General features: G+C 40.3%; 1 protein-coding gene across 2 annotated transcripts in view; it reads left to right on the top strand.

Annotated features, from left to right (window-relative positions):
• The window catches only part of CHN1 (chimerin 1), a gene marked incomplete at its 5' end in the record, with an annotated part of 127,843 nt that overhangs the window by 99,341 nt on the left and 1,539 nt on the right, over positions 1-26,963 (top strand). For both annotated transcript variants that reach the window (XM_081313976.1, XM_081313975.1), the window contains 5 exons: positions 9,549-9,633; positions 18,329-18,502; positions 20,278-20,355; positions 21,729-21,866; positions 22,559-22,664. In XM_081313976.1, coding sequence (XP_081170102.1) covers positions 9,549-9,633; positions 18,329-18,502; positions 20,278-20,355; positions 21,729-21,866; positions 22,559-22,664 — 581 coding nt within the window. The remainder of the gene's footprint in view (positions 1-9,548; positions 9,634-18,328; positions 18,503-20,277; positions 20,356-21,728; positions 21,867-22,558; positions 22,665-26,963) is intronic.

Here is a 26,963-nt window from a genome sequence, read left to right as displayed (position 1 = left end):
ATGAATGCTAAAATTAGAGAGAAATACTGCCACTTTAAAAAAAAAATCTCCCTGGCAACCAAATAATCTGCTCCATTTATTTTTAATGGCAGTTTGAATAATGCTTCCTTTGGCAGATCTTCAAGGGAGTAGAGAATATCACTCCACTGATACACAGGAGGCATTATCAGGAAAAACTGCCCTAGGTTAACTGTACAAATTATGATCATTCATAGTGAAGAGTGAGTCTCTAAGACGTGGAGCTTGGGGACTCTATTACAGTACTCTTGGGAATGTTGCAATCCACTTTTCTCTGGGGTAAAAAAAAGGCAAGAAATTAAAAGCAAATAGCAAGGGGAATTTGAACCTAAATAAATAAAACCAGGTCAAAACTCATTTAAATACAGTAATGTACTTTTATATAACTTGATCTCATGGTATAAACAGTTTATATTGAATTAGCCTCCCTGGCCTGAAGAGCTATAGAGTAACGTTTAAACGCTTGGAAATCATTGAATCGCAGCCCTGCAAAGGACTTCATAAAGATCTTGGCATGTGGTATTTGTTATTTAAACTGCGTGTATATTTCCTGTGCAAACAATTCGGCCAGGCCTTTTGTTGGTGAGCAAAGTATCTTTCTGCATCTTTTCCTTAAAAGAGTTGAACAGCTTGGAGGCTTAATCGCTTGGTGGGCTTTCAGGGCATGCCTGTGCCTGCGTGCGTTTCTAGGGCAGCAGCAGAGCAGAGGGATCCGCATCAAGTGATTTTCACAAGCTTAGTAGTGGGTGTGCAAGATGCAATCTACATAAAAGGATTAAAAGTTGGTTCTCTGCAAAGAAACTTGCAAAAGTGCTACCCTTCCCCCCAACATTGTTCTCAAACGGTATCAACTCCTCCTCCATTTGTTCTTCCATAAGCCCGGCCTGTCATCAGCATTATCAGGGTCCTTGCTTATCAGGAAACTAAACAGAGGAGTTTCTGCAGGAGGGACACCATTGGAGCAACACAGGGAAGTGGACTGATAACCCTTGAATGGAGGTCCAGCTACATGCATAGACATTCTTTTGATTACCCAAAATGAACCCACAAGCTGTGCTTTAAAAAGTGAGGGTGGTTTTGAGAGGTGTGTGTGACGTTTTGAACTACTTTATGAGCCATTTCTCACCCAGAATCCCCTCCTATTGTCTTAACTTAAAGGTAACTGTCTCAACAATCTTCTCAGCTTCAATTGTTTGTATAGAGCAGGCATGTCAAACTTCCGGCCTGTGGGCCGGATGTGTCATGCCAAAACTGTGGGGCAAAAGTCATTGTACATCGTGTGATGTTGCGAGTTTGACATGCCTGGTATAGAGCAGGGCTTTTCAGCCAGTGGTACGGGTACCACCTGTGGTACATTGGCACCTGGCAGGTTGTATGCGACCATCCTAGAAAAGTGGTAGCGGGGAAGGGGAATGAGCTGAACCGGTGGCAGCACTGCACAGGCCTGAGCAAGAGATGGCTGGAGCTGCAGGGCTGTCAGGGCTCAGTGGAAGCGCCAGGATCAGTGCCAGGCTCCAGCTGGAGCTCGGCGCTGATCCTGGTGCTTCTGCTGAGCCCAGAAGAAGCTCCGATCAGCTGGAATGTTGCAGCATCTCCAGGGTCTTATGATTTACATTCAGATGCTTGGCAACTGATTCATATTTAGGACGGTCACAGTGTCCCAGGGTCATGTGAAGTGACCAAAACCTGCTGCAACCACCCAGCAGATGGGGGGGATAAAAACCAAACACACCCCACCCCACCCCTGCTGCCAATCCTCAACAGAAATGCTCACAAGAATGAAAACCTCGAACAGGAGGAAGAGCACTGCTGGGTGGGCAGGCAGGCGTCTTGCTCGGCTGTGGCTTGGGGGGCACTTTTTTCAGTGCCATTGTAACCTTGAACAGTCACTAAGTGAACTGTTGTAAGTCAAGGAGCACCTGTACTTCATCACTTTTTTCCTTTTTTTTTTGGTCATGTTTTTGACACCTTGCTAGGCGACTGGTGGTACTCGGATGTTATTTTTTTTTAATTCCATTTATATCCCGCCCTTCTCCGAAGACTCAGGGCGGGATATAAATGGAATCCTAAAAGTGGTACAATGGGTGAAAAGGTTGAAAAGCCCTGGTATAGAGCATTTGGTAATTATTACTCTCTGGAATGAGAGCACAAGACCATTCAAATAGGGTCCATGGATAAGGGTCCTGTGTAAAGGTGGGTGGGGTGGAACAGACACTCCCACTGGAGCAAGCTCTGTGGTGAGTTAATTTCCATTTTCTTTCACTCAATAATGTTCTTTTATCTCAGACATGTCAAACACAAGGTGGCCCGTGAAGCCATCCTGGAAACAGTGAGGGAACGGCCCCCACTGCCTTGGCCCTGGCCCAGAGACCCTCCTTCTGCCAGAGACCCTCAGATCAGTCCCACTCCTGCCCCGGCCGCCATAGGCACCCTTGATGCGAACGATGTAGAGCTGGCCATGCCCACCCAGTAGGCCATACGCACTCTAGCCACGCCCACCAAGTAGGCCACGCCCACCCTGGCCATACCCACCCGGCCCCTTGAGGGCAACCGCAATGCTGATGCGGCCCTCAATGAAATTGAGTTTGACACCCCTGTTTTATCTGATTTCAGCTAGCTATTTCTTTCTGAATTGCAAGCTGTTTTGGGCCCCAGCTCTTAAGGTGATCCAATCAATTGGAACAATCTTACATTTCAGTGACCAAACCATTAAAGGTGCACAGTTGTCCTTGGTTTAGTCCAGATTCTTTTCAATCGTTTTTCACACGCCAAGATCTTTATGAAGGGTAAAGTGAATGCCAGATAGATGGAATTACTTTTAAGGTATTAGCTGTATTTATTATACATTTTAATCTGGAAGGTTTTATTGTGGTCCCTTACAGTTTCGGTTCTTCAATTAATTGGTTAATTAAAGAACTCCTACAATCCTCAGATCCAATTCTCTACGGCCCTTTATGAAATGAATTTTGTTAAAGGAGTTCTGAAAAGATTTTTTTTTTTATGTATATATTTGTGCCTGTGTATACAGTCCTGCTTCTGGGGAAGTGACTGCAAGGCAAGATGGCCCTCTTTACCATTTCACAGCTTCATTTTTCAGTCCATGTCTTTCATGCATAAGACAAAAGAAACATTCTCCACTGCTTTCCCTCTATTCCAACAGAGTCAAAACTGTGGAAGTAGAATTTTTCCCCCTTAATTAGCTAAAACTTCTGTGTTTATCCATATTTTTCAAGTCTAGCTTTGACAAATTGATGCTTTCCAGTCTCTTGCTTTTGCCTGCACGTGGCTTCCCATGTGACAAAGTATAGAAAGATTGCACTGCAGCAGCCAAAGCTCTTGCTTCAAGGACATGATATGGTGTGTCACAGCCTCTTATCTTCAGCAGGGTTTTTTCCCCCCCCAGATTAGCTAGAGCATCACAGCCAAGTTCGTTCTATTCATATTCATCTTTGCAGGGTCCTGTAGCTATATATTTTGGTACTTGATGCTGCCACTTTTTTCTTGACTAAAATAATTTGCAGCCTATACAGGTAGGTAGTCCTCGACTTACAACAGTTCCTTTAGTGGCCATTTGAAGTCTCAATGGCACTGAAAAAAAGTGACTTATGACCTTTTTTCACACCTACGACTGTTGCAGCATCCCCATGATCATGTGATCAAAATTCAGACAGTTAGGAACTGACTTACATTTATGACCCTTTGCCAGGTTCACCCCTAACCATGTTACTAATTTAACAACTGCAGTGATTCACTTAACAACTGTGGCAAGAGAAGTCGTAAAACGGAGCAAAATTCACTTAACAAATGTCTCACTTAGCAGGAACAATTTCGGGCTCAGTTGTGGTCGTAAGTCAAGGACTACCTGTATTGTGGCCCGTATTTTGCTTTAAGAAAAGCCTCCAAGAGTGGCTAAAACATTAGCATCGTAAAAAACCCAACAAATTCAGGTTTCCTCAGCCATGTCGTTCATTATAGTTTCAACAATGCATTGTAAAATACCATTTATCCCTAAAATCTGGAGAGGGACTCCTATTGTCTTCGATTTCCTGTAGTAGTTTTTTGGTCACTTCAGTGAAATACAATTACCACTTGTTCCCCATTCCTGCTGACACATTCAATACCTACAAGAAAGTCATTAAGAGCTTCTGGCCAGGAATGAGTTAGAGTTGCAAACAAACTTGGACTATTTGACATTCAAGTCTGCGCTCGCCTTTCTGATAATCATGCGGCAGTGAAGGCTGCCCAGTGCATAATGTCCTCAGTGTCCTCTGAAGTCTCTGAACCAAGCAAGTTGTTAGCCACGATTCTGGACAACTTCAACAGACAGGCTAGCTCAGTCTTGCCTAAAAGAGGCCAAAGGAGCACAGAAAAGTCTCACTGAGGTTTTTTTTTCTTCCTGTTCTAACAGATTAAGCAAAGTATTTACTATACTGCCAAATGCTGTTCATTTTAAAGCCGGAATGCACACCTTTCTCTGAATCAAGAACTGTATTTGACCACTGAGCTGCATATCAGGGATTGCACTCCCCCCCAAAAAAAAAGTTGAAGCAAGAAGAAATGCCAAAATTGATTTTATATAATTTTTATATTATTAAAAAAAATACAGTTCGCATTATTGCTGTCAACGATGCATATAATGCTTTACTCATTCTATTATACCGTAATTTAACAGCATTATTTAGAAGTTTCTGGATGTCACATCCAAAACTTTTAAAGGCACACAGAACTCTGTTGTTTCGAGTTCGGCATCGAGTTTTAGATCGGGATCCTCTGAAAAATTAATTTTTGATGCCCTGTTAGTTTTTTTCACATGCACCTTCTTTGACACTGCTAATCAAGTTTCTGATGAATAAAAGCCAATCTTTGAAATGGCTGTCAACCATTTGTGAAGAAGTATTTTTCGTCTTTTCTTCCTTTCATTTTTCACTTCGGAGATGGGAGTAATATTTCTTCACAAAACCTTCACATGCGCATGTTCTGTTTTTGCTTTAAACATTTCTAAAATATTTATGGGAGAAATGATCGCATTCCATTTTCAAAAGCATGAACAATGTATTGGGGATTTAGACAGAGGCTTCTGTGCTGGTTTATGGAAGAAAATAACTTTTTTATTAAACATGAAAAACCATGGGGGAAAATGGATTGTTTTCCAGCATTTTGGCAAGTTTTGAGCTGGCTGGGAAAAAAGAAATCTCACCCACTCACCTTATGCTGTGTATTGCATTACAATTTATGCTGTGAATGTAATCCCATTCTGTGACAGCTTGTTGTCCATGGGGCAGAAGAGAGCCCAAAGAGCAGCACTTTGGGTAAGACTATGAGTTTTTATTTAACCATTGAGTACGAGTTTTTATTTAACCATTGGCTCCTCCTAGCTTTCTCCCTCAACTTTCTTTTATAATGCTCATTTGGCCTCGTTCTAATGCTACGTAGTAGCCAATGAATCTGACAAGGCTGCCACCAAAAGACATCCAGGGCCACCCAGTGTTGTTTTATATATCATGTGAGAGTAATTTTTCCTCTCTTGTCCTCATTATTTGTCCTTCCTTTACAACCCAGAGATTGTATGAAGGAGATTAAAGCTGCAAAGGCAGTACAGTAATCTTATCTAAACAGCTGAAAGAAAAACTCATACCTGGAAGCATTAATAAAATAGCTGCCTCGGGGAGATGGAAATCTTGGGGTATTATCGGGAAGAACATGTTGTTTGCATTCACCGGGTCTGATGTGCTGATCAGGTTTATCTATTCTGTGCATACTGTATTTTAAGCAGTGACAGCCTCTGTAAGTCTTTTTCAGTAGTTGCAAATGCATGTCAGAGCTGGCTGTGTTAAGCCCCTATATCTGACTGGAGGGGCAGGTTGAAGATATTTATTTGGTGAATATGAAAACATGGACTAGATAACCTATTTAAGAAACCTGGAGGAGGATGAAGTCTAGAAAAAAATGTTGGCCCTCCATACAGTGTTGGACTCCAGAACAGTCTAGAAGAGTCCAGAATGGCTGTCAGTCAGGGATGGAAGATGTGGGCCAAAACAACCTGTTAGAATTTTTTAAGTTCCTCTAGTACTATATGGGATACAGGTCTCCCACCCGAAAGGGTCAGAGATTGGGACGTGGGGAGGGAAGTCAGGATTTTTCCCCATCTCAGTTTCACCTTTCATTTTCACTAGGGCTAAAACCGGAAATAAATTGTGCTTCCAGACTATTTCCAATGTAAATGCTATACAACGTGCCAAAAATATCTGAGTATAGTTTCAGGAAAAGAATGCTTGATCTCTATCATCTTTTGTTTTTCAAATGAAATAGGAACTATTAACAGTAATCTTTTCCCCCCTCTTTTTTTTTCCAAGCCTAATTTGGCTTCTGTTCTTTTGTGCTATAATTAGTTCCTCACATGCAGGGCAGAAAAGCACTCCATTCTCTTAGGTAACGTAAGAACAAAGATAATCTCAAGGTAGTTAAGTATGAAACATCTCTGATTCATAATGCTAGATCAAGAAAGCATATGGCAGAGCAGAGTGAAGGCTTTATCCGCCATCTTGCTATGGATGAACAAAGAGCCATTCAAACAACCCTACAGTACTATTTCTAAAATATACAGAAAGTCAGGAAGGAGGCTGAAATAAATACAGCTATCTCTTCTGGCTTATAATATGACACGTATTTAATAATAAAACGTCCTTTCTATCTTTTTAGCAGTGATGCATGATAAGACCTACATAATCTTGGGCTTTATAACTAGGGGCTAGGAAAATTATTTTCACGGGCACAGGTGATTTGTGAGCAGGGACTACGGAAATTGCAGTGGCAATATTGTACTCATTCTGTATGTATGCATTGTCCTGTGTTCATTACAAATAATTTATTACTAATAATAGGTTGCATAAAGATTTGCCTCTGCGTATTCAGAAGGCTTTAGATATGGGATTCTTTGCCAGAATGTTATGGGTAGAATTTTTCCTTGGGAAAGTACTACAGTAAAACAATTCTGTTCTTTCATATTAAGAATTAAAACTGGCGAAACAGTATCACAAGAATGCAGTGTGATTCAACCACATGCCATGTATAATGCCAAACCTTTTGGGGGGAAAAAAACACGTTAGTCAGTTTTCTAAGAAAAACTAAGCATTCCAAGTACTTTGCTGAAACCTATCACCGTGGGATCGTGAATTCAATTCCATGTTTATAATCGACCCAGTCCTTCTTACACTCTTATTCTGCTCTATTGTTACTTGACTCACTATAGCTAAAGGAAGGACTGTGTGACTTTCTGATAGGCAGGGCATACACTCTTGTCTGCATAGATCTACAGTTCCTACTCTCTCCCATGTGAAAGCACCCAGCAACAATGAGTCTGATCTTCCTATGTAGGCAGACTGGAATGTCACAATTGTCAGAGTGCAACATGTAGAATGGCTAGCTAGGCCAAGACGTTGCCCCAAAGAGCTGTGTTTTTTAAAGCAGAGTCACTTAACTCAAATTCAACACTTGTCCTTGTCAACCCTTTAAAAAAAACCACTTCAATCCATCTCTCTCTCTCTCTCTCTCTCTCTTAATTTATTTTAATTAAAATTAAAATGTTAATTTTAATCAAGGAATCAACTGAATTTCTAAAAGATTGGTATTTGAGCAAAATAGGCCTAGGGGGAGAGAATTCCTGACTCTGCCTTAATTTTCAGTAAAATAAATTGTAGCCTAAGAAAGATGATACCACAAATGAATACTGATTCAAACAGCTTTTGGAATAGTAATGTAAGCAGATATATAGTATATGGTTATTTTTTTCTGAAGCATTTACTGAAAAATATAGGATTTCTAAGTTTTGGTCAACCATGGCTACTGTTAGCCCTGAACAGGATTACTCCAGAGTTCTTTTTGTTTTCTGCTGCAACATGTTAACCTGACTTGTATGCCGGAATGAATCCGTTGTTGGTTTTATTTGGTAATTTAGGAGGGGTAGAAGAAAATTAAGCTCAGCTTTAATTGTATATAGACTGAAAGGCTACATACTAGACAGCCGAAGTAATGGCTTTCTAGGTTAAGAATATTGTGGTACCACAAGAAACTTGGCCTTAATGAAATCCACATTAGTTAATTTTAGTTGCAACACAATGTTAAAATGTTGTTTCCAGCAAGAGATTTTATTCCTTTTATATTAGCCATGAATGTTTTGCTACAAAGTTTTATTTGCTGGAATGCAATTTTGTCCTGCAGAAAATGTAAGACCAGGATCTAAGGAAGGAAGTAGCCTGCCTTGGTCAATCTTTTCTTCAGCAATCATTGTGGAGCATAGAAAAGTGTTGATTTTCATATTTTAAGATTTTTATAAAAAAAATACGGGCTCTAATCCTTTAACAACATCCACACTGTCTGAAGTTAAACCTTATATTTTCTCTGCAAGACCCATAACATATTTAGTGCCATAATCTTTTATTACATTTGGTATTTTTTATTATTGCAGACTGCTTGGAATAACAAGTTGTTGTTTTTTTAAAAAAAGCTAGGTATGCTTGAAAAGATTCGTACTGTGTCTGAAGCCACGGTTAAGCTTGTAATTGAAATCCTGTAGGCAGAGAATTGGGGTTCACATCAGGGACCCCTTGATAAAGCCTGCTTGTCCATCATCTGAAGGATCTCCATCATTCCTTTTGAGAACATAAGCTGGTACAGATATAGCCTCATGATCAGCCTTGTCCCCTCTCTTTCTTTTGCTAATCAACTTGAGTGGTGACAAACTGAAAACTTGCAGCGAATTTATAAACTTTGGTTGGTCTTATAAAGAAAGATACTTCCTTCAAACATTTTTTATTCTGCTTTTTTTCCTCTTCATGGCCAACAGAGCTAGTAGCATTGCTTTTTAATCAGAGTCTTGAGTCTTTTCATGTAGTGAATAGTAAATGTATTTATTTTTATTTATATGATCTAGATATAAATAAGTAAGCTCTGGCCAGCTTACAAGAATTAAAAATACACAACTCCAGGTGGTCAAAGACAACAGTAACCCCAATCACAGGAAAAACAACAACAACCTTACATCAACACAGCAAAGACAGCAATTCCCTCCAGATCAAATTATGACTTTGAATTAGCTGACCTTCCCCCCCCCCAATGTGGAAATAGCTTGGCTTATTTTCAACACAAATCAAGGAAGCCCCATCTTTTTCTCCAAGAAACAGAAATGGGACACATTCTGGCTTTGGGCTTCTCCTGTTTGTCCTCATGTGCCTGCTTTCAAACTTCCCTTTCATACAGGGAGTTGGAAGTGGGGAAGAATCACCATGTGGCTAACAGGGTGATCCCTAACCATTTCTGCTCGTGGAGCTTGAAGCAATCTAACCTAACGCCTTCTCTCTTTAAACTTATATTTTGGCATATTTTCCTGTAACAGACAACACATGCCGACAAGGTTAATTTGTTATTTTACTGCTATAGTTTAGAAAAGGAGTAGAAAGCTGGTGTGCTTTTGAAAAATATGCTTCTAAACCCTTGATTGCTCTCTTTTATTGTTTTCTGCTTTTGTTTTTCAGGTTCATACATTCAGAGGTCCACATTGGTGTGAATATTGTGCCAACTTCATGTGGGGCCTCATTGCTCAGGGAGTGAAATGTGCAGGTAACAATGACTCAGATTGGAGATGATTTTTTTTCCCCATTTAGTAATAGAATTTGTTGCCTTAATCTTTAAACTTAATCTGAAATGGCAGATATTAAAAACTGGATTAAAGATCCTGAAATCTAGAGCTTTGCCAGATAATATATAATTGTCAGTTGCTAAAATGCAGGAAAGAGAGTTGGAAGTGATAGAAGCTGCTGAATTTGCAAATGCAAAATAAAGGTATAAGATACGATGCAATCCAATCAAGCCTATTTATCCTCATCACATTCCATGTGCAACAAATTAATGTCTAGAACAGTGGTGGTCTCCAACTTTTCTGGCACCAGGGACCAGTTTCGTGGAAAACAATTTTTCCACAGACCAGGGGGATGGTTTCACGCACAACCTAGGTCCTGCATATGTGTAGATGAAGCTTCACTTGCTCGCCTGCCACTTGCACGGCTCGGTTACTAACAAGCCACGGACCAGGAATGGTCCGGGGCCCAGGGGTTGGGGACTCCTGCTCTTGACTAAACATACGTTTATGTGGATGACCAAAACATTGAAAAGAGATGCTTTGAAAGACTGTTCCTGATTATCTCTTGACACGTGCGCACAGAACAACAGCCCTTCTGGGAATGCTCTGTGTGTCTGTTTGCACAAGTAAAGGAAAGTTGGGTGGGGGGGGTGTCTGCAGCTCTCATTCTGCATAACTAAAGACCCTTCAGATGTCTCAATAATGAAGACCTTTCTTTTAATATATTGTCCGTAGGCATGTAGAATCGTTTGCTTGCAGAAATTGTTGTGTAACATAGCCATCGTTGTTCAAACTAATTTCTGTTCATTTTGTCTCTTTCGATATTTTTTGATTCCTTAAACCAGTGTAATTCTAGCGTGAATAATGTGCAGTTTAGTATTTAATAGAGCAAAGTATATTAAAAAGAGATCCAGTTTGTTGTACTACATTATAATGGCTAAGGCATCAAGCTGGACACTGGGAGGCTGTGAGTTCTAGTCCTGTCTCAGGCACAAAGTCAGCTGGATGACCCTGGGCCAGTTATTCTCTCTGTCAGTCCTAGGAAGAAGGCAAGGGCAAATCACTTCCGAAAAGTTGCCAAGAAAACAGCAGGACCCATCCAGGCTGTCCCTAGGAGTCAGTGCTAATTTGAAGAGAAGACACATCTACGAACAATATATTAAAAAGACTTAAAAACAGAGCATGAAACAGTTGTTCTCCCTAACTATGATCTAAGTGAAAAATAGGCAAGGAAAGTATGAAATTATTATTCGGTGTACCTGTTACTTATTAATGTTGTTTTGCTGCAGCTACCTACATTCCAGTTTCCCATTACATCCGTCTTTGGGGAAGTCATGTTAAATGAAACTCCAGCTAAATCAGAGAAGCTAAGGTGAAACTCTGGGTTATGAGGCTGGCTTGTTCACATACTGAAATTTAAACCAATCAGATGTTGGATAACAACTGTGATTGTGGCCAGAATAAAACCAGGCTTAGAAGAAACAGCATCTACAAGACCAGTGTTCACCATATTTGTCCATGTAACACTCCACCATGATTTAGCTCATTTAACTGTTTCAGATAACTTAGTCTATTAGTTCCTTCAGCGAAAACATCTTGCTGAAGAAAGCAGTATATAAATGGAGCACTCTTGTCTTTTACATTTATCACACTCAGTCCAGTCCAGTTAGGAAAGGAAGAAATGCAGATGCTGAAATTTCTTAGGTCAGAGGGGAAATTAAACATGTTGATCACTTTTATTAACATGGATGGGATGCACTTGAACTCCTTATAATTTGGCTGGCTTTTCTTATTTGAGCTTGTAGACTAGTAGTAATGATAAAAAGCACACAAGAGAATAAAACCTCCAGAGCAGGTTGGGCAGGCATTGGATGCAAAGTTGATACAAGCTGAGTTAACCTAAGATTTCCAAACCTTAAGAAGCATATCGTGTAAGAGATGATTGAAAACTAGGACTTGTGGCTGAAACATAAGCCTGCCCTGTTCACGATGCCTTAATGAGAAAATTTTAGTCAGATGCTGTTTTAAACCTGACCACTGTTTATTTGGTGCTGTTGGTGTCCTGCATCTCCTGTGCAGGACAAAGATAAAGAGGACTGCCGGGCTGCAGAATAAAGCAGTAGAAAGCACTTACAAGGAGTGTACACGGACAAGAGTGGGCTAGTAGGTCTACCTAGGGGTCGAACCAATTTTACTCCTGGCCCAAAAAGCTTATCTTGATTCATGTATGTCTGAGGTCAGAGGCAGCTGGAGGTGCATTTCACAACCACAGCCAGACGTGTGCAGTTGAACAAGCTGTTGCAGAAAGCAGTGAAAGCGATGCTTCAGCCGTTTCCTCTGAGAAGCCATGCTAGAATCAGATCCTCGCCACTTCGTGGTCCGTCTCTGGAAGCCTGAAATACGCGAAGCACCTCTCGAACCAACCTAAGATTTGAGAACTTCAAGGCTTTCCGTGATCCTTTCTAGTTTAGCGTGAATGTCCCGTTTTTAAAAAGAGACCCTTGGTCTGTTTCCAAAAGGACGGTTGCATAGAAGTGAATATGAAGCCACCGGCAACTTAAAAAAGCGATGTTTGTAATGAAGGGTAAGATAAAATCTGCATCACTTCCATCCAATCGACGATTTGAGAGCAGTTTTTGAAAGAGCACTTCCTTTGTTTTTGTTTTTTTTTAGAATGCTGCATCTCCTAAAAAATAGGATGTGTGTTTTTTGGAGGGGGGGGAAGGATAATGCTCAAGTTGTGACCATTCATTCATCGACCATTCAGAACTACAACAGTAGTGACCAAGGGGGACTTAGGACCACTTCACAAAATTGCAGGCAGTGCAGCATCCCCACAATCAGGTGATTGTGCTTTCCGCTGTTCCCTGCCAGCTTCCCGCAAGCAAAGTCAATGGGAAAGGCAGCAGGAAATTGGGAGACACTCGTGCTGCCAGTACTTTTTTGCCCAGCTGTGAACCTGGCCATGCCCAGTAGCACTGGCCTGTGGCACACACACACACACACGTGCCCCTGCAGTACCTGTGCACTTGCCTGTGCTCCCGAGTGCCTGCGTGTGGCAAATGGCTTGGGTCCGGACTATCTAAGGGAACACATCTTCCCATCGTCCTGTGCGCCCCCACAGGGAGGGCCTTCTCAAGGTACCGCCGGTTAATGAATGCCGGCGGGTTATTCCCAGGGGAAGGGCGTTCTCTGTGGGTGCGCCTGCCCTATGGAACCAACTACCCACAGAACTTAGGACTGCCCCCGACCTTCGCTCATTTCGCCGGGACCTGAAAACTTGGCTCTTCGATCTGTTTGGTCCAGACTGTGGGGTTGTTAATTTAACTGGGTTTTAGATTTACTCTTGGGGCTTGAATTTAATTTAATTGTTTTATTTGTTTTTAATTTTTTGTATTCATGGTTTTAACTGCCCTGTAAACCGCCCTGAGTCCTACGGGAATAGGGCGGTATACAAATCCAATAAAATAAATAAATAAATAAATTCCTGTGGCACATACACATCTACCCATGCACTGGAGTGTCTTTTCCCACTGCACCACTCTGCTTTCCTGGGACTCCCGACTTCTTCCCATTTAATGACCAATGTGGTTCTGGGGTCACAAAAGCCACCAGGACTGTGGGATTGTTGTTGCGGTCATGAAACACAACATCACGTGACTGCATTGCTTAGTGACAGAAATTCCAATCCCAGTTACTATTGTAACTCAAGGACCACATAGGAAGACTTTTCTTATAAAGTATAGGTAGATGTATAATATGAAAGGGCATTTTAAAATTTTGTTTGTAATTAGTATAATAGGTATCTTTTTTTTACAGTGCATAACCTACCATGGTAACTAGCCTGCAATTTCTCTCCATCATGGTATGTGGGTGGCTTGACTCTTACTTAGATATAGTTTATATAATGTACTTTCATACACTATGCATATAGCCACCTACCTTAAAATAATTCTTTAGGGGCAGATTTTTCTAAAGCTTTGAGTGAGAGGGGAAAAAATAGAAGGCCCCAGGGCATTTTGAGCAAAAGGGAGAATAAACTTTAGAGCTCTTTTTTTTCTTTTAAAAAAATTGTCTTTAACATTTTAGTGATTTGCTTTTGTGAGAAACAGTATTTTCCCAGCAAGTAGGAGACAGACCGGAACAAAAACTCCATACTTATGCTCAAAAGTTCCAAGACCTCTGTCACACTTCTCCTCTAATGGAGCATACCAACGAGGTCACAGGTTTTCTTGCAGTAATACCAGCAAGCTAAGGAGAAGGAAGAAACTGGTGGACATGGGATACTTTGAAGTGTGTGCTTGTCCTCCTATATCACAGTCTTAAATTTTCCAGGGTTGGGCCAAGTACATTTGTTGTTGTTGTAAGTTGTGAAGTCGTGTCCGACCCATCGTGACCCCATGGAGAACGTTCCTCCAGGCCTTCCTGTCCTCTACCATCTTCTGGAGTCCATTTAGGCTCACGCCTACTGCTTCAGTGATTCCATCCAGCCACCTCATTCTCTGTCGTCCCCTTCTTCTCTTGCCCTCAACCTTTCCCAGCATCAGGCTCTTCTCCAGTGAGTCCTTCCTTCTCATTAGGTGGCCAAATTATTTGAGTTTCAAGTATTTGAAACATTTAAGTACATTTAACTCTGCTAATTTTCATCTTACATCTCTGGGATGTCAAGGTTTTTCTGTTGCTTAGGGCACTTCATGGATTTTGCCATTTGTATGTTTCCTTCTCACAAAGCACCACACACATCTCTAATCAGGAATATTTCAGATGAGAGATTAGCAGCCATTTCCTGCCTTGGACTTGAGCTCCAGATTGGGATAATGGCTAAATGTAGCTAGGGATTCACACTCACTCTCATTCATGAGATTTGTTCAATGGCTTGGGCAAACCACATTTTCTTTTTTTACAGGATAGTTGCGGCATCAAAACAATGTCTTGGAGAAAGGGTACAAATGGCATAAATGCCTGCAGGACAGTATGGCTGCATTCAGGCTAACCTCTGATTGATAGAGCAAGGAAACAAGATGGCCAGAACAGTTTACATGCACAAAGAGCTAAAGAGTTAGAAATCTATGAAAAAATACACACAAAAAAAACCCTCGCTAAAAAGATAGATTCATAGACAGCCTTTGTAACCGATCTGGAAGGAAGTTTAGCTAGATGAAAGTCTTACGGTCCAAGTAGTTTACCACTGAAAAGCACAAAGCTCTCCTTTCACTCAGGAAAGATGAATGCTACATTGAATGGGCACAAAATTCTTTTGGTGTCTCCAAGATAGTAGGTCTGTTTCTGGGAGGAAATATCAAGATTGAGGTAACTGAGCATTTAAGACAAATTGTGAATATCTTCTATGAGCACTATTCCTTGTTCAGGGTATTTGAGTGTAGATTAAAAACTCATGCCATAAAATCCATTCTTTTTTTCTCAGTTAAATGACTTTGTTACCTTATTAAATAGCCCCATCACAGTACAACTTAGATTAATAATCAATTTGCATATTTACTGTACTGAATATTCAATCCAAGTGATCCCGTAACTCACCAATAAACTATACATAGTAAAGTTAAGGATGAGAATGTGGGGCAAACAAATGTTATGCTAATATTTAAGTCCTAGGGCAATCTCAACAGGTTTCAGATTTCATTCAAATGGGGGGAGAGAAAAGAGAGAAAGAGAGAACATGAGTGGCAAATTTTCAGTTGTCCACTCTCTTCTAGATCTCCACTCTTTCCTCTTTCAGCCAGTCTATGGACTACTTCCTTGGGATAAAGCTAGGGAAGCCCCAATTTATTTGTTTCAAAGATGTACAGGTAGTCCTCAAATTACAACCATTTACTTAGTGACCAAAGTTACACGCAAAAAAGGACTATTTTTCACACTTATCACCATTGCAGCATTCCCATGGTCATGTGGTCAAATTTGTACATTTGGCAACGCTCATACGACGGTTGCAGCGTCCCAGGGTCATGTGATCACCTTTTGCGACTTTCTGATAAAGCTCACCAACTCATTCTCACTTAGCAATGGAAATTTTGGGCTCAATTGTGGTCGTAAATCGAGGACTACCTATATATGGCCTCCCATCTTAAGCAACTCTGTTTAAAAAGCTGTACTATTTACTTACTTTCCTTACTTTGTTTATACATACATTTATACATTTGTACTTTTATAAAAATATAAATGCTGTATTTTTCTTCAAGAACAGACTGAATTGTTGGCCAGGCAGATTTCTTGAATTTCATAAGCGATGGGTTGTCCTGTTATTTCAAAACGAGAATGTAGAGCTTTCTTTTTAGAAATTCTTCTATAAGATGGCAAACTTAACCCTGGGGTCTAGTTGGAAATCTGTGTTTCCAGTTATATCTACTGAAGAAACAAAATGTACCATCATTATGTAATTTAATCTATTTTAATTTATACTATTTTTATATTACATTTTATGCTGCCCTGTAAACCGCCCTGAGTCCTTCGGGAATAGGGCGGTATAAAAATTTAAATAAATAAATAAATAAATAAATAAATAAATAAATAAATAAATAAATAAATGATTATTCTTATAGCGTTTTTTGTTGAATTGAGATAAGCTCATATAAAGAACAGCAAATACACCTTTTCCTGTATTCTGAGCAAGTATATACAGTATATTCCCAGATCCTAAATTGCCCTTGAATTGGGCCCAAATGGAGCATATCTGAAACAGCTTATTTCATACACTTAACCTCCAATCCAGTTCTAATTTCACAGCAGTCCTAAAACTATTAGAACTCTCTAGTTGTCTTTTTGAGTAGCATAGAAGCTTTTTTTCCTCATTTATGTTAGTTTTTAAACCTGACACAGTACTTATTCTTCCCCAGCGTAACTTACAAATATGATGGTCCTGTATTTAACACACACTGAAATTCCTATATGTTCTGTACCAGCCTGCTACCGGCCTTGCAGAAAGGCAACCCCTGTACAAACGGCAGAGGCTGGAATACGTCTGCCAAATTTATTGCACAAACAAACAAAACATGAAACAAGATACCGGAGCTTTGATCCTCTATCGGAGCGGTTGCTTTCAGCAAACCAGCCCTCCCCCAAACACTCCCTTTATAAGAGTTCAGGGCGTGGCCTCTCTTTGCCTCCTTCCGAGAAGTCCCACAGCCTTTCTCTGCTTGCTCCTACTTGACTGCCTCCTGCGTCGGGCGTCCTTGAACAGGGCCAGCTGTGGGTCATCTTCATCCACACTGTCGGGCTCACACAGCTGGGTCTCCACCAAGTAAGAGGGGCCTGGCTGGGGGCTCTGCGGAGCCTCCAAGCCATCATCAGCAAGTTCTTCTTCAACACCCCCCTCCTCCCCCTCATCTGAGTCATCCGAGTCATCCGACCCAACTGCCGAACCCACAGGCTGACCCTGAATCACAACACTATAATGCATACTTGGCAACTGTATATTTTCATGAATTGTAAGCAGGTTGAAGGTTAGAGATGATAAAAATCAAATCAGCAGTAGAAAGGAAAATGACAGCTCTGCTTATTGTACTCTCAGCAAATATTTGAAATAGATCCTCTTGGGGCAGCCTTAATACAGTGCTTATAGGTCTTGTGTTTGCTCATGCATTAATAAAAACACATTATTTCAGTTTCATTGGAAAATGTTAACGCCGATTTTTTCCCCCTGCTCCTAAATATAAAATCTTTTCTGTGGTGCTCCAGAAATGAAAGAGAAAGAGCAGCTCGTCTGAGACATTTTAGCTTAATGTATCCGAAAATCCACTTCGCAGCGTTTTTGAAGCTTTTTGCCTGCTAATAAAATTAAATATGGTCTAATCTCCTCTGCCTCGGTGGTCTGAGAAAACTACAAAACATTTGGATAACCTGGTAATGAGATAAAGAGGATTGCTGGTTTTAGAGGCTTTGAAGGAGACCAGCAATGAATTCAGATGATTACTTTTCATAATAGTGCTTATGCTTTGACTCACATGCACACACACACACACACACACACACACACACACACACACACACACACACACACACAGACGGGGAAAGGGACAAAGGTTGGTGATAAAACATAACCCTTTGGATCAAGAAAGGATGAGGGATTGTTTGCGGAATCTCAAAGGAGTTCCACTAGCAGCATGTGGAAGGTCCTGTCTTTGGGTGGGGCATTCCAGAATCCATATTGGATGACTTCAACATAGGATGCCCTTGCAAAAAAAAACCTTGCTCCTGCTTTGTGGTAACTACAGCTAAGCTCTGCCTTGAGCGAGAGGATGTTCAGACAGTTCGTTGAGCATAGCTTCACAAGTCTTTTGAATGTGTCCACAAAATTTATGGTAGGTAGCTAGAAATGCAAACTATTTGTTCTGCTGCCAGGCTTTGCAAGCTTCAAAGCTAAAAATGTATTTTGCCACTGGCAAAATCATCCAGCTGCACTGATAAGTGACCTGGTTCTCTAATTTAGTGCACTAGAATTTAAGAAATTAAACTGACAGGTATCCCAAACCTAGTTATCTGCAAAAACTGACATTGCGATTAAGAGAGAATGAATTCTGTGTTGCTCCCTTCACATCCTGCATAAATCCACACAACTATAGCTGCATCTTTGGGTATGTTGCATAGTTTACAGGTATAATTTCATTGCACCGAATCTGATGCTAACGTTTCTATTTGTCTTTTGTCTTCTTCTTTCATCAGACTGTGGCTTAAATGTTCATAAACAATGTTCCAAGATGGTCCCAAATGACTGCAAGCCAGACCTGAAGCATGTTAAAAAAGTGTACAGCTGTGATCTCACTACGCTAGTAAAAGTACACTTAACAAAGAGACCAATGGTTGTAGACATGTGCATTAGGGAAATTGAGTCAAGAGGTAAAGCATATTTAAGTGATTTGGTTGCCTTGCTAATCATCCTGTTAAATTGATCTCACTCAGTTGGGGGTTTGCTCTAACTGGTTTTACCTAGGGTGTCCTAAAATTATCAGTGGCCTTGGAGAAAAATAAACATAAATTCCATTCATTTGGAAAATAGTATTATAAAGCAAATCCCTATATTACTGTCTTTTCTTTGATAGTACCAAGATACTGTTCCATTAGATTTGGATGATATTAATGCTCCTGAGAACCAACGTTCCTTTTGTGAGATCATTTTTGTGAGAAAGAAATTCCCTCCTTCAAGTCTTCCTTGTTACTTACATAATTTTAAATGTATGTAAATCGGTGTAAATATCCAATATGCGAGGGTTATTTTCAGATTCTTTCATCTACTTTTCCTTCATTCTATTTGACAATCAGTCTTCTAATACAGTGATTCTCAACCTGTGGTCCACAGATCCTGGGGGGCTGCAATGTCATCACAGGGGGTCCACAAAGGTTTGAAGAAATGTTATGGTTTAAATCTTGAGTTAAGTCTTGGGGGTGCGTGGTCATGGTCCATGACCACAAAAGGTATTTAAGGGGGGTCCATGGTAAAGAAAAGGTTGAGAACCACTGTTCTAATACTTTTTTATGCAAGACCCATTGCTCTTCCTGCACCTGGTTTTGTTTTTACTGTCATTTCCTTCGCTTCTTTCTTTTCCTTCCACAATCCCTTTCCCCCCCCACACGCCATTTTTGACACAAGAGCGGTCTTTCCGGCATTCAGACATCTCATGTTCATGTTCGTCACCAATTCTTTCACTTTTGTCATAAATAATTAGATCAATCATGTTTTGATTGAATGTGTGTGTACATATGAATTGTACATAAACACAGCTCAAAACAGTGACATTTTTTTCTGAGCAAATAGCTCACAGTCAATATTCTCACTCATTTTGGGAGTTTCGAAATGGCCCAGTTAGTTTTTCTGTACTCTTTCATAGCATTTCCGCCCATCTGTTCATATGTATTCCTTGTTCTTTCATTATCCCTGGAGCATAATATGTAACTATCACCAGCCTGTGGCTTCTTAATTTCATTTCATATATATATATTCATACATACATACATACATACATACATACATACATACATACATTCAGCAACTTAAAAACCCTCCCTTTTTACAATCCTGTAATTCTAACTGACATCAAATAATACTTTATGTATATTTTAGCCCTTTCATTCATAATTAAACCTCCAACGTCACTTCTATGTTTGCATTTATCAGCTCCATTTCACAAGCAGAGACGGCCTTCATCACATCCCTTTCTTTTCTCTTAGTTTCAGAGACACACCGAATCTCTATTGTTAGTTTCATTTCATTTGTTAATTCATGCTTTTTAACATTCCCTATCTTATATTGCATCACAGTCTTTTATATGTCATGGATGTCACCAGATGGTCCAGAACCCATCTTGGCTTTAATTTCACATAATTTCTTGGGCTTAATGTTTATTACTTCTTATCTGTACTTTGTGTAAAGCTGTTTACCTTAAAAGGGAAAAGCATGATGAGAATGTACATATGCATGTATGGCATCTTTCTTATTCCGGAAACATTATTATAAATACGTTTGCACGGAATAATTGAAAGCTGATTTCACATTAGGCTGAGTAAGAAAGTTACAGCTTTAAAAAAATGAACTTGGGTTTATGTACTGTTAACCATAAAGTGCATGTCTATCAGAAAACGATTGCTTAATCTAGTAATGATTTTAATTTTGAAAGGACTCAATTCTGAAGGACTCTACCGAGTATCAGGATTCAGCGACCTAATTGAAGATGTCAAAATGGCTTTTGATCGAGGTATGTTCTTTATTCAGTGCTTACCATAATAATTACCTCTATCATATTTGCTAGAATCCAGTGAATTAATATTGCATGACTAGTAGGAAGTTGATTTGCTTCTCTGAAAGCAGTCCTCTCGGCCGTGCCAAATATGAAGCATTTTTTAACTTGCATGAGCTTAGGATGCTGTGATATGATGTACTGGGTAGGTTAGATCAGTGGTCCAGGAAAGAAATAATTAAAAACAAACTAGATATATTTGAACTATTGGGCATTTAAGTAGCTGCTTAGATCTCAGTCATTTCACAGCTCATTCTCCCAAAAAATAGTCTGGAGAATTATTTTTGGGTTCTAAGAATGGCTTTAAAAAGCTTTTAAAATGCAGTTTGTGATTACTTAGTACTACTGCTACTTCCACGTCAGAAGCACCAAAGTGCTTGTGTGGTGAAAGCATCTGCCAGTGATGACACCATTGCCCAGGGGATGTTCAGTATCCCCATAAGGTTGCCTACCAAAGTGGTACCCATTTATCTACTTGCAGTTACCTGCTTTTGAACTGCTGGGTCGGCAGGAGCTGGAGCATGTGACAGGAGCTCACCCTATGCGCCGCAGCAACCAGATCTCGAACATGAGCCTGCCAATTGTCAGCCCAGCCTTCTAACTTCTTGAGCCACACTCCAATTACTTATTTATAGTCATCTGACCTACTGTAACACTTATGAATGGAGGTGACTAATTTTCTGTCATCTGTGCTAATTTGCTAATGAGGCTAAAATTGGGCTATTATTAATTTTAAAATGTTGAAGGCTCTCTTTGAATGTGATTTTTGTGCCACCTTTCCTAATCTGACATTATCAATACACATTGGGCTAGGCTTCTCACTATCTCTAATGGCTGGAGATTATGGATGCCATAATCTCTCGTTCTGCCAATTCCATTGTAGGGGTAACAAAACAAGAAGAAATCTATTGCTCTGTGCCTGACTTTCTATGTCATGGCACTTTTTATTTAAAAAAAATAATCTTGCATTTGAAAGGCACAACTCTGCCCAAATCTCATTGAAACCAATTGCAATTCTGTGAGAATAGAAATTAAAGTCGCCAGCAGTAGTCTGCAGCTGAATCACAGAGCCCGGCTAATGTGGACACAGGCAATTTTCTCTGTGTTATATTTTTTTGCTTTGAAGATAACAATTCCACAGATAGCTTGAAAAGTGCTGTTTATAGAACAGTGTCTTTATTTCAAAATGTATTTTACCTCATTTCTGCTCTTATATTGTGTGTATAACAGTGTACGTACTGTCTTAAATATCATTGCAAATCACAATTCCATTTGCTAATATTATGTACATTTTATATTTTGGGTCCCCCTCCCTCTTTATTTATGTACAGATGGGGAAAAAGCAGACATTTCCGTGAATATGTATGAAGATATCAACATTATCACCGGGGCCCTTAAACTCTACTTCAGGGACTTGCCAATTCCATTAATCACATATGACGCCTACCCCAAATTCATAGAATCTGCAAGTAAGCCTTAAATTGTATCATTTCTCAAATGGGTACTTTTATTACCATGAAATTTGTCTGAATTGTTTGTGTTATGTTTGTTTGAAACAAGAGATGTATGTAAATTGCAGAGCCAGATTTTCTCATCTTTAAAGGGCTAGCCATATTGCAACTTTTGAAGAACTCAGCATTTTTTTTAGTAATAGAAAAAAAACAATCTGATATAGCAAAGTCCATTACCAGTATACACAGTATTGGACAATTCATTATCAGAGATTTGGTGGCAGCATTCTTGAAGGCGGTGTGTTCACTTTATGAAGAACAGCTAGTCCTCCTGTCATTGGTTCTGCAGTTGATAGCTATATGCTTGTAGCTTTGGTGTTTTTAATATCTAGCCAGCCTAGATATTAGGTTTAGATAGCAACAGGATTAAACAAGGTTGTTCCTCGTGTATGTCAGCTTATTTAGGTAAATAATACCTCTAGCCATGCTTTTTTTCCTGTTCAAGGACAGCAAAAGTTTATTCTCCACCTGACAGTAAGGATAATATAATCTTTATCTACTTTTCCTTTCCTTGCACATAATATTATTATTATTATCCTTCACATGGATAATATTGAAGATGTGTTATATCAGAAAACACAGGCCTCCGAAGAGGCTCCTCTAATTTGTGCATCTTTTGGCTTAAGGTTTATCAGATGTTTCAATTTCAGAAACCACAGATGCTGATGAACAGCTGGAAATACTTCACGAAGCACTGAAGCTACTGCCACCTGCGCACTGTGAAACATTACGCTACCTTATGGCACATTTGAAGAGGTATTAAATGAAAGGATTTGTCCATATCTGAAGCCCACCAAGCATTTTTTTGTTCCAAGTTCTTGGGCTAACCCAGGGGTAGGCAACCTCGGCTCTTTTATGACTCGTGGACTTCAATTCCCAGAATTCCCGAGTCAGCATGGCTGACTCAGGAATTCTGGGAGTTGAAGTCCACGAGTCATAAAAGAGCCAAGGTTGCCTACCCCTGGGCTAACCGCTTCCATTTTTTAAAATCCATTGATCACTACATACATGGCCTCTTGCTAATAACCTCTGGCTGAGCCAGGAGAGACATGATGCAACCTTCATCTTGATCTCTCAGCAATCCTAGATACCATTAACCATGGTATCCTTCTGAAACAACCTCTGCTTTTCAGAGTGCCTGAAATTTTGATGCTCTCACCTCTCTTATCTACATTTTGATGAAGTTGTTGGGCAAAGACATCTACTGACCATCAGTTCACCCATGATGCTCAGCTGTATATTTTGACCTCTGGTTGACCATGTTGTGCTATTGAAGTCATATTCCAGTTCCTGGAGCCTCTTCAGGGATGAATTTAATGAGGAAGAATAGGCTCAAAATCAAACCTGATAAGACCAAATAACTGTGGATACTTAGCTCTCTTAGTTCTAGTGGTTCTTAGTGGGATTGCACTCCCCCATTCAATGTTATGTGCAATTTGGGGGTCCTCCTAGACTCATAGCTTGTGCTTGATAAACCTATAGTAGCCTCACCAGGAAAGTCTTGGCACAAGTTCACCTGGTGTGTCAATTATTGCCCTTTCTGGCCCAAACTCCCTTTGTATAGTTACTCATGCCTTGGTCACTTAGTCTGGTCTGTTGCAACATGGTCTACATGAAACTGTACTAGAAGACCAAAATTCACCTGTATTATCACATATCAATGGGGACAAATTGGGGAAGTTCAACACTGGAAGTGGCTGCTAGATTGACGGCAGACTCCACCTATCTTTCCCCCCCCCTGCCCCCCGGCTGCTCTCTATTATCCACCCATCCATCTTTTTAGTTATCATATTGGTGTATTTATTCTCGTTGTGTTCCTTTGTCATTGTTTATTGTTCTATTATTTTATTTCTGTTTACACTCCTTTCATTTTCTTTCTTTTTACTCTATTGTGAGCCGCCTAGAGTAGCCCCACAGCGAGACGGGGCAAATAAATGTAACAAATAAATAAATATCAACAGATTAACACCTTCTGATAGCTCGTGCAGTGTGCAATGTCTCCAACAAGCCACCTAGCTTGTTTCATAGAATAATCTGTACTTGCAATTTTTCTGACAGTCTAGTTTTACCTCACCATCACTATCTGCTCTATTCTTAAGCTGGTGTGTTGGCCGAGCTCTCTAAACATGTCTGTGGGAGCCTCTCCTTCATTGTTGGAAGTAACCTTGTCTTGGGTCTTCATCGCTGTAATTATTTAATTGGAGGCATCTGAATTTATAGTTGGAGGGACAGAATCCTGCTCATCTCTGACTCTGCCCCTTTAAAATATCAGCTTGAAAAGTCAGTTCAGGGTACAGTTGTCTAACTTCGGAACCATTTGTTCCCAAACTTACAGCTCCCGTCTGTTGTTATAGGTGTCTGGCATGATTTAATTCCACATTAAACAGAGCCTCTGGGATGGGTTTTTAATGTTTTCTTTATAATTCATGAACTTTCCAATAATGGAAATTTAGTTATTTAATGACTAAATCCTTAATGGCATTTATCTTGAGCTGTAAATCAGTAATATCTGTTAGAGCTTTTGTTTAGTCTGCTCAAAAACTAATTTACACATATGAGGGTTTTTTTCCTGAAATAGGCAATTAGCCACTATAAAGTAAATCATAGCCTCTCAAGACAGCAGTTTATATGTATGTTTGATGCCATTCAAACAGAAACAGGGAGGGGGCAGCTGTTCCTACTGTACCCATTAACTAGAGGCAGAAGCTGTGGGATCTGTGGAGGTCTGTCTTTCTGTCGTGGCTTTGGAAGTAGTTGGTGTTCTGTACCAGCCTACTACCGGCCCTGCAGAAAAGGCAGGGACAACCCCTTTACAAAAAGGCAAGAGGCTGGAACTAAGCCTGCCAAATTTATTGACACAAAACAGAGCAAACAGAGCAAAACCAAAACACGAACCATGAAACTTCTTCTTCTTCTTCTTCTTCTTCTTCTTCTTCTTCTTCTTCTTCTTATTATTATTATTATTATTATTATTATTATTATTATTATTATTATTATTATTATTATTATTATTATAAACAGGAGCTATTCAAACGGTTGCCTTCAGCAAACCAGCCCTCCCACACATTCCCCTTTTTAAACAGTTCAAGGCATGGCTTCTCTCTGCCTCCTTCCTAGGTGCCCCATTGCCTTCCTCTGTTTACTCCTGATTGACTGCCTCCTGCGTCGGGCATCCTTGAACAGGGCCAGCTGTGGGTCATCTTCATCCACGCTGTCAGGCTCACACAGCTGGGTCTGCGTCATGACCAGATGAGAGGGGCCTGGCTGAGGGCTCTGTGAAGCCTCAGGGCTGTCCTCTGCAGGCTCTCCAACACCCCCCTCCTCCTCTTCTGAATCGTCCGACCCAACTGCCGAACCCACAGGCTGACCCTGAATCACAACAGTTGGATTCCATTTTATTGCTTTATGTCATGAGTACAGACGAGGCAAGTGCAACCTTTTATAAAGGCACATGGTGTTATTCACTTCTAGACTTCTGTCCTTCCTCTGTGGAATTCACAATGGCAAGTTAGTCTCAGAATAGCTTTTACTTATTTATACGTTGATTTTCCGAACATCAGTCTTTTCAAACTTGTTTACAAGTAACATCCAAATACATGTTTTAAAACACAATACACTAAACAATACCATCCCATACAGAACGATCAAGATCTTTTTCAAAGTGTATCAGGAAGTAGACAGCTCTGTGGAGAGAAGAATGCTCCGAGCGGAACAAGAGCAAAAGTTGGGAGATTTCTCTCCTTGACCCCCCTCCCTCTTCTCCCTGCCTTGTTCATGGCTTTGAAGCATCTAGTTCAGAGGCCCCCAACCTTTTGGGCACCAGGGACCAGTTCTGTGGAGAAAGATTTTCCCAAGGACCAGAGGAAGCACAGTTTCGTGTGCTGCCTGCATACAGCGGATAGGGCTTCACTCGTTTGCATGGTCCAGTTGCTGGTATGCCACGGCCAGTGCTTTTTTTGTAAAAGAAAAAGGTGCCGGAACTCACACATGTCATATAACCTGCCTTGCCTACCCTACAAGGTTCCATCCAAAAAAGGTGCCGGAACTCCATTCTGAGCGTTCTATGAGAAAAAAAGCCCTGGCCACGGCCCAGTGCCAGTCCACAGACCGGGGGGTTGGGAACCCTGATCTAGTTGACCATATAAAAATAGGGTGTCCATCTAGTCCCCATTGTGGTATCAGGGTGCAATGGACTGACCATTACCTTCCTTGGTGATTGTCAAGCTCGTGGCCTAATTTTATTTTGTAATTTTCATGAGTAGGAAGCTACCATGCTGCAAAGCATAGCGCCAGTCATAAGAATAAAATATTTCTGGTAACATCTTGAATATTAGACCCCAAAACATTGTTAGCAACTAAAATATTGAGTACTGAAGGCCAGCAGCTTGTTTGCCTGCTGGTATATGGGTGCACCATATCTGCCATTTTGTGAGAACGCCTGTACCGTGGCAAAACTGCACCAAAAAGTGAAAGAACCTTGCACTAGGTCGATGGATTAAATAAGTAAAGGAACAGTAATGTTGGATAAAAGGCCACCTAGCTCAGTCTCCTCTTTCTGCCAATAGCCAGCCAGAGAGCAATAGCAGTTTTCTACTATTTTTACCAACATCTGATCTTCAGAGTTACTTTGCTTCCAATCATGGATAATGTCAGCATTGTAAGTACACTAAAAGCCTCACCTGGCACGCATTTGCCCAATCCATAATATAAGTAGATGCCGCATGAAATATTTCCTTGTATCCTGAAATGTCTCATTATTCACCTTTCTTCAATGATCCTGAATTCTAGTGTTATTATATGAGAGAAAAAGGAAACACCTCCTTTATTAAGACATTAAGTTTGATTTAAGAGACACTGATTAATACAAGAAGGGCTTGTCCAAAGTATACCTATTCCTATTGACTACAAATGATGGGCAGCTGATGAAATGCCCTGCTATGTTGGCAGTTGTCTGTGATGTGCAAGGAATAGAGGGAGAGGGAGAAAGAGAGAGATGGACTAAAGTGTTTTATTTTTAAAGGGTTGACATGGACAAGTGTTGGATTTGAGTTAAGT

This window comes from Vipera berus, assembly GCF_964194415.1.
Source record: "Vipera berus genome assembly, chromosome: 1".
NCBI lineage: Eukaryota > Metazoa > Chordata > Lepidosauria > Squamata > Viperidae > Vipera > Vipera berus.
The sequence above is the reverse complement of the archived record's forward strand: the minus strand, read 5'-3'. Positions and strand labels throughout refer to the sequence as shown.